Raw genomic sequence first — 16462 nt, forward strand, 5'->3', positions numbered from 1 at the left:
TCAACCATTGAGCCCCATCCCAGCCCTTTTTTGTGTTTTATTTAGAGACAGGGTCTCACTGAGTGTCTTAGAGCCTCACTGAGTTGCTGAGGCTGGTTTTGAACTCGTAATCTGCTGCCTTACCCTCCCGAGTCACTGGGTTTACAGACGAGTGCAACTGTGCCTGGCAAGGATGTAATTCTGTGTCCTTAAGTATGATGTTCTCATATTGTGTAACTATCACCACGATCTTCATTTTTCTCCATACCTTTTGTGGGGGGGAGGGGTTTGAGCGTGCGTGCTAGGGATTTAAACCTGGTCTCTTGCATGCTAAGCACATGCTCTACTAGAGCCCCAAGTCCCAGCTCCAGAACATTTTGTCTTCCCAAACTGAAACTCCTTACCTACTAAATAATAACTCCTTACCCTCCCCTGGGCCAGGCTCCTGCAACCACATTCTGTCTCTATCAATTTGACTACTGTAGGAACCCCAAATAAGTAGACTCATGGTGTTTGACTTTCTGGGGCTTGCTTATTTCATTGAGCATAGTGTTTGCTAGATTCTTCCGGGGTTATAGCATATGTCATAATTTCCTTCCTTTTTGCTGAGTATTATTCCATTATATGTATATTACATTTCATTTATCCATTCATCCACCAATGGACACAGATTGCTCTCACCCTTTGGCTATTATAAGTAGTGCTGCTATCAACACTAGTGTTCAAGTATCTGGTTGAGTCTTTGCTTCCCTGTCTTTTGAACATATGCCCAGAAATGGATTTGCTGCATCATGTGGTAATTCTGTTTAATTTTTTGAGGAATCGCCGTACCATTTCCCACATGGCTACACTATTTTTACATTCCTACCAACAATACACAGGTTCCAGTTTCTGCACACCCAATGTTTTATAATAGCCATCCTGATGGGTTTGAAGTGGTCATATCTTATTATGATTTTGATTTGCATTTCTTTAACAATTAGTGGCATTGAACATGTTTTCATGTATTTTTGGCCTTTTACATATCTTCTCTGTGGAAATGACTATTCAGGTCCTTTGTCCATTTTTAATCATATTAGTCATGTTGTTGTTGTTGTTGAGTTGCCAGAATTCTTCATATATTCGGATATCAATCCTTTATCAGATAAATAATCTGCAATGAAATTCTATTTATTTACTTAGAGACATAGCCTCACTATGTGGCCTAGGCTGTTTTAATATAAGCTATTAATAGGTCTTTATATTGATGCAATTATAAAATATAACTTTCAGTAGAAGTTTTTTTTTTTTGAGGGGTCTACTGGGGATTGAATCCAAGAGTACTTAACCACTGAGCCCCATCCCTAGGCTCTTTTAAAAAATTTTTATTTCAAAACAGTTTCTCACTAAGTTGCTGAGGCTGGCTTCAAACCTGTGATCCTCCTGCCTCAGCCTCCCAAGCCACTGAGATTACAGGTGTGGGACACTGTGCCCAGCAATTTTTAGTAGTTTTTGTGGAGGAAGGGGCCATGGCCCTAAAGATGAAAGTAGTTAGGACTCATGAAAATCATCATGTGGCCCTGGTACAAAGAAACCTGAGTCTTTGAGATCAATTTGCTCAAATTCACAGAACAGGGGCATGGCTAGAAAGGCCAGCCTGGGGACTCACCTGAGGGCAGTGTGGAATAGGTGATGAGCAGGGACTGGGTAGGACAGTAACTACCTCGTTGAGTTATTTAGGGCATCCAATGAGATTGTGACTGTGAAGTCCTCAGAGCAGTGACTTTTATTATTACAGTGAGACACCGCAGGGCTTGAAGCTAGGTCCCCATAGCACAAGGCCACACGGTTCTCTAGGCCTTCTGCATGGTGCTACTGACCCCTGATCCTGATGGGCCACTCCTGCCTACTCATGAGATGGCCACTTTAATGAGTGGGAGACACTGTGCCACGCTCTGGGACATGCACTATGGAGAGTCCACCAGGATGACCTTCATCACGTGAAGCTCATCTACACTGCCTGAAAGCCACTGAGGCTTGTCGTCCCAGCTGGTGCTGCTCTTGTTCTGATATGTCACGGTATCTCTGTCTTCCCTCCTCAGATGACATGTGGGCTTTCAAAGAAGGGGACCACACCTGTCTGTCTCATCTCCCAAGGTGCCTTTCATAGTCCTCAACCCACAGGCAATTCAGTCAGTTACTGTTGACTGTCTGCATTGACCATCTGCTCTCCATCTGGGTCTTTGGGGACTTCAATCTTTCTCTAGTTCCTGAGTTCCCCTCCTTATTTTACCCTATTCCTCCACTACACCGTATAGGAGCTTCTCAGATTCCATGTGGTTCTACTTAAAGAGATGGCTCTGTGCTGGAGCCTCTTCCTGGCTCTGCTACAAATATCCTATTGGAGAATACAGATTAGGAGTTTCCAACCCTTTTATTTTAGGGACAATAGACAGTTCAGAGAGGGTTCATATCTGGAAGGCTCTGCACACGGTCTCTCTTATGTAGGACCTCTCTGAGGCTCTCCTCCCTGACTTAGGCCTGAACACTTCTACCCAAGGGGTGAGAGAATTGCAGCTGACACATTTGCTAAGAGCTGAGAAAGAGGAAATGTGGCAAAGGCTCCTGGTGAATGGCTTCCGGGGTACTTTTGTTTGTTTTCTTGAGTTAAGTGAGGTAAGAAGATGCGGCCCTTCTTGAGTTTGGCTAATTAAGATGGAGTCCTGAAGATGAAGAGAAAACAGGTGGTGAGGGGTGAGAAGAGTGAAGTGGTGGAGGTCAGAAACGTTCTTCCTGCTCCCTTAGGCATGAGTCTGCTGCAATTCAGACGTGCCCTGCTCTCCTGTGGGGGCCCCCAGCCCCACACCCAGTTCTCTGAAAGGGAAGAGGAAGCAGTGACGAAAAAACCCCGTCCTATCTCATGTGTCCAATCTTGTTCTCGCAGTGGAGCCTTTGCGTCTCTTTGGTATCACTTCATGATTTCACAGATGAGAAAACTCAGATCCCAGGATGGGAAGTGACCTGCCATAGGTCACAGGTCATTTGATGGTCTTGCATTTGTTCTCACCAGCTAGCTGCAGAGGAGTGGGCCACAGGGCTGACTTTCAGCGGAACCTGAAGCCCCGTGCAGCCTGCCTGAAGGGGCATCACCCCTTGAGGTGGAGGTCAGCACCTGGCTGTCCAGGGTCCACATCTATGGGCTGGGAACCACTCAAGCTGCTCCACCCTTCCCTGCTGCCCAGTCATTGGGTATTTATCTGGCACCCTCTTGGAGGTCAATCAGTGTTTAGCTGGTCCCCGCAGGGGTGCCAAAGAAGTTGAAGCCTCAGACATGAAGTCTGTCTTCCTCTGGGAACAACTAATTGGGTCTCTGGGATTAACATATATGAAACCATCTTTAAGCAATAAAAGGCAGCATATAATTAGAACTCTGAAAGCACCTCCATAGGTCCTTGCAGTCTGGATTCAACATTGGAAAGCAGCTGCTGACATCTGTGCCGTGTGGTAATATGCAGCTTTGCTGCAAGAGGAGTCTGAGGCATTGGGCCATGGCTGGTGTTGGAGAGTGAGTGCTCTAGCCTGTGAGTGAGCCTAGCTGCCCACCTGCCAGCTGTGTGGCCTCTTCAGTGGAGAGGAGAGGAGAGGAGAATAACTCTGTCCGTGATCAAGCTTTTGCCTGTGTAGACTGTCCATCAGTGAGAGTGAAGTTACAGAGGCCCATGGACTGGTGGAGGGAGGAAATATACAGGAAACATAGAAAGTGATTCAGGAGAAAGAAAGGGACCAGCATAAAACTGAATACAGCTTCCTCCATTTAGGAAACAAAATGTCACTGATGTGATTTAGTAGGAAAACAGAGGATAGGGAGATTGCTGTGGGCTGGAGAAGTTTCACTGGGAAACCGCATGGAGAAGAAGCATCTAGGGAAAATGGGGAGTGTGTATTCTAGGCAGGAAAAACTGCACAAATAACAGTGTGGAGCAAATTACTGCTCATGGGCCAGTTTCCATAAATCGGGTTTTTTTGGAACACAGCCACCCTCGTCCTACGGTTGCTTTGGTGCCACAGTGGTAGAGGCGAGTAGTTGCAATAGACTGTCTGGCCCTTTACAGCAAGTCTGCCAAGTGTCTGTGCAGAGGAAGGAATGCAGGGACTCTGGGCACTTGGGCCAGTCTAGAGTAAGTGCTCAACGAAATGAGAAATGAAATTGGCTCAGGGCTTGGTTTTCCTGGGATGAGAGTAACAAGATATGCTTTTGGATGAGTTTGATAATTTCCAGAACACCTCCATACCCATTATCCTGATTGGTTTTACCTTTACATCAAGCTATGAGGCAATAAAGGATTTTTATCCTGAAGCTATAGATGAAGAAACTAAGCTTTAGAGGTCATCTTACTTTCTCAAGGACATATAATTAGTACTGGGAGTGAGAAGTCAAAAACACGTTTGTATTCATCCTGTGGGTATTTACTGAGCCCTACTATGTGCTAAGCTGGAACTAGGCTCTGGGATGCTGTAGTGGACAAGACAGATATGGCCGCTGCTTTCACAGAACTCAGACTAAATTGAAATCCAAGTCTCACTATAATTCCTAGGAGAGACTAAGACATTTCTTTCCACTATAGGCAATTAGGGACCGATTGAAGATTCTTGAGCAAGTGTTTATGATCTGATTCATGCTCAGTGCTATTGGGCCCAGAGAAGAAACAGAAAAAGTATGGAGCTTTGGTCTAATTACAAAGAAAACCCAACACTGGTGGTCCTGTGGCAGGGTGAAATAAGTAGTTGCAGGGTAAACTAAGTAAGCACCAGATGGCATGGTGTTAGCCTTAGATGTAGGTCTGCTTTCATTTTAATGTGGCTCAGTTCCCTTGATTGTAAAATGGGCACAATAATTTCACCTTCCTCATAACTTTGCTGTGGAGATGAAATGAGTGGATACATGCTGAGTAGAACAGTGCATGGCACTTATCTAGCACTAGTGAAGGGTCATCACCATCATCATTGTCATCACCATCATCTCTCAGGGCTGGAATGGTCAGGGAGGCCTTGCCAGATGAAGGGAGGGCAGGTAGAAGTGATGGGCTGAAGGTAGCAGGCAGGAAGGAGAAGAGGCTGACACATCTTTTAAAAGAGTGAAATTTTTAGCAAAAATGAGGTTTGTGTGATTTATGAACATGGATGTGCATGAGGGTTCTGGCACTGAGGGTGGGACTCTGGTCTTCCTGCCCATCTTCACCTTGGGGGACCCGTTCTGGAATTCTGATGGATTGCCCTATGCCCTCCTGGGGATTCTAGAAGCCACAGGACTTGCTCAGAGCTCTCCTTATTTGAGCATTGGATTACTCCCTACCACCAAAATTAAGACTTCCTTGTCATCGATTAGAATGCAGAATCATCCAGTGTTTCATCGTTACTGTCGTCTTAAAGGTAAAATAAAGGAAAACTTGACGTAGGGTAAATCTGCTCTGAAATAGGCCCCAGATACAAGGGATGGCCCTCCTTATTTTGTTAAGGATATTTTAATAGAAACATTAGAGACTCACTCTTTGGGGGAAACATCTCTGCTCTTACAGCTAGCACTCAACTTTTCACTCCCAATAGACTCGAGAGCTAAGAAAGGTGACAGATATTTCATGCTTTAGACATGTAAGATAAACCAATTTTTTCACCAGTGCCCTGGGCGAGCTGGTGCGCTGGCAACAGTTCAGCCATCTGCCACCAATGCCAGGGGCTTAATCAGAGCAGATGAATTCTATGCCAGATGCACCAAGATGTATGAACTCCCAGGAGAGACACAGGCCAATGCCTATATTTGTGAAATCATAACAGAGTTCCCTATTCCATCTCTATCTTGGGCCACCCCGAGAGACAAATGCTGTCTTCTTGATTTCTAGCTTTGTGCCCATGAACAGAGACAAATGTTTCACTTGAAAATCTGGCAGGTGAACAGAAGTTGGGATTTTGCCTTGCCCTTGGAAGATGACTATATTCTTGATCTTGTTCACACAATGGATACTGCCCTTGTGGGCAGTGTGCATCTACTGGCACCAATGTGGGAATTTTGCAGCTGGATTGGGAATGATGGGGAAGGGTCTTTTGTAGTTCTCAAATGCCACAGTGAATTGGAGTCACCTGGGAGTTTTTTGTTTGTTTGTTTGTTTGTTTTTTAATCTCTATGCCCAGATACATCCCAGACTAATTAAATCATAAGTCACTGGGGATGTAGGCCAGGTATGTGTATTTCTAAAGATCCCCAGATGACTCCATTGTGCAGGCAAGTTTAAGAACCACTAGTCTAGATTCTACACCATCCTAGGGTGGGAGGAGGATTAGAGAGTCCTTGGTTGGGGCTGGCTGGCCCACTGGCTGGCCTACTTTGGGAGGTGATTCATCCAGTCTGTGGCTCAGATCTCGTCTGGCAGACTCAGTGTGGGCAACAGCCATCGCACACTGGGCACTGACTTTCCCCGGGTGTGAGATTCTTAGTGTTGGCCACACGCAGGGCTCCTGGCACTCACAGATGGAGCTCACCCTCCCCCAGACTTAGAATAGTGAGGTCAGGGCTGCTATCTTCTGTGTCTGCCTTGGAAGGCGGAGGTGCCTGGGGCCACTTGCGTCACAGGTTTGTGGTGGGAAAGGGAGAGAATAGATGGGTTTATCTGATGAAGAAAGGGGGAACAGGAAGTAGAAATCATAGACCAAGGCAGCTCTGACTCTCACTGTATTCCTAACCAGGCCTGGAAGACTGGCCTCAGAAAGCCACGGTGCAGCTGCCTTTTCTTACAGGGAACTGAGAAATCTTCTGGTCGCTTCTAGAATTTGCCTTCTATTACTTAACTCTCCTTTGAAGATGAGTATGAGAAAGTTCTTAACTCCTGAGGAGTGTCTCAGAGATAAGACTACAATGGTAGCCAGATGGCTGATCCTTCTGACTAGAAGCTCCCAGAAGGAAGGCAGCCCGGCATGTCTGGTTCATGGAGGTGTGCACAGTGAAGGCGGTTACTCCAGGAGCTAAAACACATGAGAAGCTCCATTTTGAGAACCCCTAAATTAATGGATTGACAATGTATGAGAGCATGTGACGCTCACAAAGCATTTTTACTCACTTCAGGCAAACAGGAAAGGGCCCTGCGATGGCTTCCTCTTGGGTGGCCAACAGGTTCAGTTCCAGAGACCTGAGTTGGCACGTGGGAGAGGGTGGGCCCTGCATTCTAGTGGCTGCTTCCCACTCCAGAGTTGGGAGTCCTTCCTTGTCATCTTCTTGGGTGACACAGTGAGCACAGAGTTCCAAGGCCTCTGGGACCCAACCCACTGATCAGAGTCAACTTGGATGAACATTTCATAGGTCAGATACTTTCCAGGCCTTGATTTAGCAGCTGCCCATCCCAGCTCTACAGTGTGGAGTGACCATTATAGGAACGTGAGTTGGAGACTGTCGGGGGGGGGGGGGGCATGTGGTAAATTGTGAAGAACCTGATTTCCAGGTGGACTTGATTCTTGGCCATTAACTAGCAGTGGGGGATAGGCACATTCCTCAACTTCTCTGAGCCTCAGTTTTGTAATCTGTAAAGTAGGAATAATATAAGTAGAATGTAAGAGAAGGTATGTGAGTGTACCTAGCATGATGCTGTTACTGTCGGGAGCCCTGGAGGAGTGCAGAGGGAGCAGACGGCCGAGGAGAGGTGCTGTGACCAGAAGATGTTAGCTGACCTTGGCGGCTTCTCTTGGCAGCTCTGGAGTCTGACATTTTGTTTGCTCTGTGGTATTGGAAAGTGGGAGGAGGAAGTGATGGCACATTTCCCACAGACAGGCGTGGGGGAAGGTCAGGGGCAAGCTTTGCGTTAGATGTCCCATTGTGCTGCACTGGGTGGTGGTGTGACATCAGGGCAATTGTAAACTTCCCACCAAACCCAGACTCCCACAGGCAGGTGTCAGAATCATCCCTCTTTGGACCCCAGTTCCCTCATTCAAAGATGAATCATGATCTTTTGATATCTAAGGTCAGGCAAATTCTGGGTGGCTTTTAACCAACCAGATCCTGCACTCCCAGCCACACAGGGCAACGTGAAGACAAAACTGGGAAGTGAGTGGCCGTGATCTTGAGAGAAATTCAGAGAATTGACTGAGGGATGCAATAACTTAGACCCCAGAAACCACCTCCCTCTCTAATGTAAGGACATTGACCTCTACCTCCTAACTTCATTCATCCTTTCCCCTTCCTGGAGAGTATGGGGTGGGGTGGGGTGTGCAACAGGGGAATATATGGAGAAAGAGTCTTGATGTCAAAGGAGAAACATAACAGGCCAGACCTGGAATTTCTGGTCACTTCTTCACATTCTTACTATCGGGCATTACGCAAGTTGGTAAAGGCCTCTCGGTCTCACCTGTAAAATGGGGGTAATAAACCATCTTGCAGAATTTGGGCTTGTGCGGAATTAAATGAGATAGTGTATGCTAAGTACTTGGCACAGAAGAGGTGCTCAGTAGATGTTGGTTATCCTTTTGCCCCTAGTTGAGATTATCTCCCCGATTATCATAGAGAGCTCCAGCCTCTGTCTCTACCAGTTCACTTATTTCCTTGACAAATACGTGGATTTTCTTCTTGCTGTGTGCCAGGAAAGCACTGTGGCCCGTATGTGAAGCCTGAACTTGTGTCCCTGTGCCCTCGTCCTCTGGGCCTAGAATTTGGGTCATTCCCGTCAGCTTTTGCTGGCACCACTTGTACACACCTGTCTTTCCAGCTTTACTGCTGCTTCCTCAAGGAGACAGACCATGGCTGGCATTCCTTTGCATCTCCTTAGCATTAGCAGCTTCTCCATAGCAACCCTCTGTAAGCAAATGTGGCCCTGCTCCTTCACCAGTTCCTAGTCAGTCCCTGTTTGTCTCCTAACCAGCCTGAGGAGGAGGTACTGTTCCCATTTTACTTGTGAGGACACTGAGGCTTAGAGATCTGAGTTGCTCCCCTGCGCCCCCACCAGGTGGCTGGCCTCCTGTTCTCTCTCTGGGACCATGAATTCATTCCATAGTGAGGGGGTTGCTGCTCACCTCTCCTAAGAGGCCTTTGGGGGGTGTGGTCTTTCCGCTTCTTCTCCTGAGAACCACTGTACACCACCCCCACTTCTATCTGCTCCAGAATGTCTGTAAGTCGGTGGAAGAGACGCACCGCCCACCCACGCTGCAGGAGATCAAGCAGAAGATCGACAGCTACAACAGCAGGGAGAAGAACTGCCTGGGCATGAAGCTGGTGAGCCGGGCCTGCCACGGCCCTCTACCTGCACCCCACGCCTTCTACCTGCACCCCACACGCCCTCTACCTGCACCCACTCTCCCCCCGCCCCCATCCAGCTTGGCTCCCTGCTCCCCACTGGATGCTGTGGCTACTCCCTTGTAACTCCCTCCCCTTTCTTGGGACCTCTCTGGGCCTCCGGAAGCCTGGACCCTGGATGGCCGGTAGCCTGGGCTGCCAGTGGCTTCCATGAGCCAGGGAAACAACAGTCTTTAGAATAGGATCCAGATCCAATCCCTGTTTGCTTCTCTGTGCTTAAGGCTTTGGGAACTTTCTGAACCTCGGTGTTAAATAGACATTAATGCCTATGTGTCAGAAGTCTTGTGAGGGTTAAATGATAAGCAGTGACCAGAGGCCCATATTGCTTGGCCCCCAGGAAGCCCTTGACCAGGAGAGTTCACAGCTTCTCTTCTTACCCCTTAGACTGTGCAGTGCTCAGAGAGGTGAGGGCTGCTGACTTGACACAGGGTTCAGAAAAGCAGTCTTCCAGTGGGAGAGGAGACAGTAGATGAACCCTGCCCCCTGCTGGTGGTTGGAAGCAACTGTCTTTGGGGCTTCAGTCTGAGAGGCAGTGAAAATTCAATGAGCCCTGGTTTTAGTCTGAGGGTTTTTATAAAGAAATGCAAAGAAATTCAGTGGCTTGAGTGTCTGAGGACCTTATTACAGACCCCTGCCTCTCCCTCCTGATTCAGAGGTAAGAACTAGAGAGGTCACTATAGACCTTGCTTTTAGAGTAAGGACTCACCAAGGGCAATTGACCTGGTGACAGGAGGTTTGGGGCAGTCAGCCTGAACCTCTTGTGGGGCGAAACTGCTGCAGCCCCACAAATCCTGTCTGGCAGCTCAACTCTATGGGCCTATTTCTGACCCACTTGGGATGGAAGGTGTCTGTGTCACTCCAGCGTCTCTAGGTCAGCAGGGATAGGAGGCAACCCTGGGAGACAAGTGGTGAGCTGACTGGGGTGGCCCTGCTGTTAGGACCTCTGTAGCCTCCAGGGAAATAGTCCAAAGTGGCAGATAATAATCATGCAAAGTGGACCTCCCTGAACCCACACAATGTCCTCCCACTTGCAGAGCGAAGATGGCACCTACACGGGTTTCATCAAAGTGCATTTGAAACTTCGACGGCCTGTGACAGTGCCTGCTGGGATCCGGCCTCAGTCCATCTATGATGCCATCAAGGAAGTGAACCTGGCAGCCACCACAGACAAGCGGACATCTTTCTATCTGCCATTGGATGCCATCAAACAGCTTCACATCAGTAGCACCACCACAGTCAGTGAGGTCATCCAGGGGCTGCTCAAGAAGTTTATGGTTGTGGACAATCCCCAGAAGTTTGCACTTTTTAAGCGGATACACAAGGATGGTCAAGGTATGAGAGAGAGGGAGAGAGAGAGGGAATGAATATGAATCATTCCCAACCAGAAATTACCTTTCCCCACTTTGTTCAAGTCCACTCCGTAAATCTCTGACCAGCCCTGGTGGGGTGGAGGTGGGGTTCTTTACATCAGGGGTCCAACCATCCATGTGATGTTCATATCCATGGAAGAGCCACTCATGGGATCTGGGTAGGGAGATGAGAGCAGATCATGGCCATTCACTGTGCCCCTCTCTGTGCATGTACAGGAAAACCGCACCCAGGCTCCCATTTCCTAATCTGTATAATGGGAGGGAATCCACCCACCACTCCCAATCTTTTGGGAGATGATGTGAATATGGAAACATGCTGTAAACTCTAAGCAAACACCCAAGATAAAAGGTCATTGCTCTGTTTTTTGTTTTTTGTTTTTTTTAATTGGGCAGGAATCCAGAGCAAGTGGTCTACTGCTGAGCCACACTGCCATCTCACCCTGTCTATTCTTGTCAGATTCAAGTTCATTTCACTAGGTTGAAAAGACCCTATGTCTTTTTCCAGTTATAAGACCTTGCTGTGCATTTCCAATCCTATCCCACCCTGTCCTGTTTCAACATGAGCATCCAACTCCCTCTCTTGGTTTACAGTGCTCTTCCAGAAACTCTCTGTTGCTGACTGCCCTCTCTACTTGCGTCTCCTTGCTGGGCCCGACACAGATGTCCTCAGCTTTGTGCTAAAGGAGAATGAAACTGGAGAGGTGGAGGTAGGTCTGCAGCCCTTGCACACACCCAGCTCGCAGGGCATGCTGGGAGGGTGAAGACGGGCATTGTTCTAACCACCCAAAGTAGGTGGGGGCCAGGTGGCAGCAGCAGGAAGATAGATGATTTCTGGGGGAGCTGAGCTGGGGTGAGCATTGGGCCTGAGGCTCAGTGTTGAAGCCAGGATTGTCAGCCCCCAGGAGTAGCAATAGCAAGTCAGGGCCTGTGTCTGGCAAGGCCTGTGCAGAGAAAGGATTTTGTGTGCTTTGTCTCTGCAAACTCAGGGTGGAGGACCAGGCTTTTTGTCCCAGGATAGCATAAGGCCCAGCAAGCTATACCACTAAGTTCCACTGGGTATAGACATTTTTGAGCCATTTGTCTCTCTTCTGTTTTTAAAATACTGACTTCCTTCTCCTAAGGGGGGTTAACCAGTGTCAAGTCTGGTGCCATATATGGGTGCTCTCCAAGGCTTGGTATACTTAGGAGGCAGAATCTTTGAGGAGTGATCAAGAGCAGAGGAAGGTGCCAGTTTATCACACTCTTCAGTGGAGGTATAGGGTATGAGGGTGGTCTTGAGGGCACTGGAGATTTGGATGATCTGGGCAGGTAGAGCTCTGATCCTACTTCAACCAGAGCAGCTCTGCATTTCCAACAGAAGAGTTGGTTTGGAGAAGATTCCACTGAGAGTGTGGGAGTGCTACTGGCCCCGTGAAGGGCTCCTGGCTAGTCTGGAGGCCTGGCTTCTAGTGGGCATTCTGCTGCTTTCGGCTCCATGACTGCGGTTATGCCACCTTCCCTCTGTGGTCTTCAGGTTTCTCATTTATCCAATGTGGGGATTAAATCCGATAGCCTATAATAATATTCTTTTGTACTAGAAAACCACAGGCATCTCCATCCTTGGCCCCATGGGGCCTTTGCTCCTGAGTCAGCTTAGAAATCAGATTGCCTTCTATCCTGAGATCAGGTCCTTTCTGGGTAGGCCTGAGCCAACCAGGCCTTCCAGAGCTTTAGAGGGTGTGCTTTCTCATCTGCTCCACCATCACAGGCAGTAGGTACCCAAAACCCACAGCAGATGAGAAAACAGGCCAAAGGGAGTAGAGTGAGGGGCTCAAGGTCACACAGGCTCAACCCAAGGGTCCTGAGTCTCAGTTCAGCTGGCCTCTGGCTGCTTCTGATGGGTCTATTCGGTGGGGGCCTTAGCTGCTACTGGTTCTCAAAATAAAACAAGGCTCATGGGCCTCCAACTCTTGGTCACAAGATGACAGGATAGGAACTGTTGCTGCTGGTGCAACAGACATATACAAGCCAAGGGTCCTTCACTGTGTCTGCCTAGTTAGCAGCTAAGTGCCTGTGAGTCATTCCAAGTATATGAACCATGTGAAGAAGGTGGGGCCAGGCCCTCAGATTATGTCAACTTCTAATCTGTTTCCACTTCCATTTCTCCCCTCACATCTCCTCACAGTGGGACGCCTTCTCCATCCCTGAGCTCCAGAACTTCCTAACAATCTTGGAAAAGGAAGAACAGGACAAAATCCAGCAAGTACAGAAGAAGTACAACAAGTTTAGACAGAAACTGGAGGAGGCCTTAAGAGAATCCCAGGGCAAACCTGGGTAACTGGTCTTGCTTCCTCTCCTCCCAATGCCCACAGATTTATTTTTATTATTAATTATTATTTTGCAACAGACACTTTTTCTCAGGACATCTCTGGTGGGTGCATCTGTACCCGCCTCATAGTTCCAGATGTGGCACAAAGTCTCTTCCATGGACAAGTGTCTGTGTGGGGGTTGACTCCCGCCCACCCTCCACCGCTGTGCCCCTCAACAGACTCCACCAAGGATCAGAACTCATGAGATGAACAGTGTTGTCCTCTCTCAATCTGCAAGCCTTTCACAAACCAAATAGTTGCCTCTCTTGTCACCAAACTGGAAACTTTCACACCAGCCGGCAAAAGGAAAAAGAGAAAAAGGTTTTAGAACAATATGTTCTTTCTCTGGCTTTGACTCATCTTCAGTTTCTCTTATTTGCCACCTTCAATACCTTTATTTATGAGTCAAATGTTGTAGCATATTCCTTTAGCAGGTCTGAGCTAAGTCCCCGAAAGCAGAATAATGTTCAAAAAAAGGACTTTCCCACTGCCCAAGGCACTCTGTACCTGCTTAAGGGAAGTTCATGTGGTCTCTGGCCCAGCTGCTGGGCTAAGGCGCACCAAGGCGGAGGCTGGATTTCCAGGGAAGCTGCCGCCTGCTCTGTCCCTGGCCCTCATTGCTGAAACTGTGCCCGCGTAAACCCAAAGGGATATATATGTATGGTAGTCATATCTATGTCAACAGTCTTTGTTTTTAAGTTACAAATTTGTTTTTAACATTACTATCATCTTCATGTGTTTCCATTAAAGGGAAACTAGCCATTTACCATTTTAAAAGTCTCCTGCTGAGTCTGGAAATCAGGCAGCAAGAGAAAGCCAAAAAGCATTGCAGAGAAACGTGTCCAAGCTGTCTACAGCCTTGCCTCCACCTTCAGCAGCGGAGGGCCTGGCCGCCTTGGGTTCCCCCAGGGCCTCCAGCACTGCCTCCTTCCTCCCCCTGGAACTCTGGGATCTCCAGGTGCTGCCAGAGGCATGGCCTTGGTTACAGAGGGGGATCCTCCAACAGGGCCAACTTGGAGTCCTTTCTGTTGTGAAGCTGGCCAGGCATGGCTCAGTGAACCTGTGGGTCTGGCCTCCCGTTGACCTCAGTGCCTTTTGTTTCAGAGAGACAGGAGCAGGGCATGTTTGCATGAAGCTCTGCTGCTGACTTGCTTCTGCCAGGAAGTGGACAATGGCAGTGTGGGAGACAAGGCCAGGGGAGCCCTCTCTTCGAGCATAGGGTGAGGGTTACACACCTCCTACCCATCTGGGTTCCTAGGCTTTGACTTCCCAAGAAGTAATATCAGCACATTGACAGGGAGGATCATATTCCTGACTCTGAATATTTGTACTGGCGCCTTGTTTAGGTTCAAGCTTAAAATAATTAGCCAGACAATTCCAGCAAGTAGCCAGGACTGCAGAGATGCTCCAACCAGAGGGAGAAGGACTTGCCATTCTCAAAAACAGAGTTGGTTTTCCCATCCAGCCTCGGAGTGACCATTTCTTTGCTGCCCTCTGCCTTCCTAAGTCCCTCTTGGGTCAGTTCCAACCCAAGCTTTGTGTAGCCTCCGAAGTTTCTTCCTTTACTAAGGCTGAGTCCATACTGCCCTATTCCCAGAGGAATGCTGACCCCTTGTCATAAACACTGTGTGTCATCTTCAGAGCTACAAAAGCAACATGAGCTAGAAACAATTTTTTAAGCCACAAAAACCCTGGTTATCTGCCATCTCATGCTCAGCCTTATCACTTTCCTCCCTTAAAAAAAAAGTAAATCTCTCTCCCTGCTGCATATTAAAGGAAGCAGGTAGAGAGAATCCCTTTCCCTTTGTCCTGCATGTCTCTGACCTTAAGAGAAGGCATGGCTCCTGCTGCAACTGCTGAATGCTGCTGAGACCCTCCCTTGATTGGGATGGCTATTTTATTTTTGAGAAGGAAAAAAAAAGTCATGTATATATATATATGTATACAGGCATATAGCTATATATAAAGATGTAAGGGTGTTAATGAAATAAGATAATTATGGGAAAATTCAGTCTTTAAAGCACAGTTAGACCCAGGACCCATGCTGAGGTCTGAGCCTCTGGAAGGCGTATAGAGTTTCCTTCCCTCCCAGAGGTGGGTGTGACTGCTGGTAGTGCCTTCTATGGTCGTGTTGCCCAGTGTATAAGTGTTTGTTCCAAGGATATTTTCTTTTTAATTGTCTTTCTTATATGGGTTTTAAAAACAAAGTAATAAAAGCTTGTTGTAAAAATGATTCACAATGGAAATGTCTTCCTTGAACTTCACGATCTTATGGAAATTGGGAGCTGGGAGAGAAGGACTAGACATGATCACACACTTCTTGGCAGAGCCAGGTTTTCTTTCACCAGTGAGGCAAGGAATGAAGGCTATTGTTCAAATAATTTTTAGAAACCTGTCTAATGTGTGGGCTGGAGGGTGCTGCCTGGGTGAGCAGCTATTCTATCTCTTGAGAACCAGAGAGGTAGGGGGACCTGTTACAGAAGCAAACAGAGAGTTAGAAAAGAGCAGAGGTAATTGGGTGCGGTGGCACACACTTGAAATCCCAGTGGCTTGGAGGTGGAGGCAGGAGGATTGTGACTTCAAAGCCAGCCTCAGCAACTCAGTGAGGCCCTAAGCAACTCATGAGACCCTGTCTCTAAATAAAATACAAAATAGGGCTGGGGATGTGGCTCAGTGGCTGAGTGCCCCTGAGTTCAATCCCCAATATATATATTAAAAAAAAAAAAAAAAAAAAGCAAGAGAAGAGCTTTCTGCAGCCAAGGATGTTTAAACACCAGGATGGGCCACTAAGTTAGAAATGGATATTCTATTTCTGGAATTATCTAAAAATGAGATAGATAGGAATGTGTCCTTGTAAGTTTAAGATCACTTTACCATGGAGGAAGAGAGCTGAATCAGATGATCAAAAAAATTCCTCACCTTGGCATCCTCTGACTCCAACAAAAGAACATCTCAGTAATCATGGAAATAGCACATAAGTTATTAAAGAAAAATTCTTGCCTGCCTTCCAGTACCGATCATGGATCATGCAATGGATGGGGCGGGCCCTGGGGCTACAGAGGCTCTTCAGAGCTCATCTAGTTCAGCTATAGAGGAGAATACCCTATCCACCAGCCATCCTTAGAATTAGCCAGTTATTGTGCACATCTGCAACACCTATGCACCCACACCTCCATGAGGTGTATTTCAAAGATTCTGTCAAAGCATGGAATGAAGAAGCTTCTGCTTTTTACAACTCAGTTTGTTACAGCATGGGGCTAGTAAGTTCAAAGTTTTAAGTTTCACCTTGTTACAGATTACTTGGCCTAGCATACAGCTAAAGAATCATTACACAGTCTAACTCTACCCTGCCCTCTTAACATCTCCATGCTATTCACAGGTGGCGGGGGGGGGGGGGGGAGGGGGTGACTCAATGCAAATGTGTCACCATTAATGGAAAAAACATTTATACTACAGGT

General features: G+C 47.5%; 1 protein-coding gene across 2 annotated transcripts in view; it reads left to right on the forward strand.

Moving 5' to 3' along the window:
• The window catches only part of Rassf5 (Ras association domain family member 5), a 67522-nt gene extending 52285 nt beyond the window's left edge, over window positions 1–15237 (forward strand). For both annotated transcript variants that reach the window (XM_078022715.1, XM_005329484.5), the window contains 4 exons: window positions 9095–9205; window positions 10321–10618; window positions 11248–11363; window positions 12821–15237. In XM_078022715.1, the coding sequence (XP_077878841.1) occupies window positions 9095–9205; window positions 10321–10618; window positions 11248–11363; window positions 12821–12973 (678 nt within the window). In that variant the 3' untranslated portion in view covers window positions 12974–15237. The remainder of the gene's footprint in view (window positions 1–9094; window positions 9206–10320; window positions 10619–11247; window positions 11364–12820) is intronic.
• Window positions 15238–16462: the final 1225 nt, after the last annotated feature.

Source organism: Ictidomys tridecemlineatus, chromosome 10 (genome assembly GCF_052094955.1).
Source record: "Ictidomys tridecemlineatus isolate mIctTri1 chromosome 10, mIctTri1.hap1, whole genome shotgun sequence".
Taxonomy (NCBI): Eukaryota; Metazoa; Chordata; class Mammalia; order Rodentia; family Sciuridae; genus Ictidomys; species Ictidomys tridecemlineatus.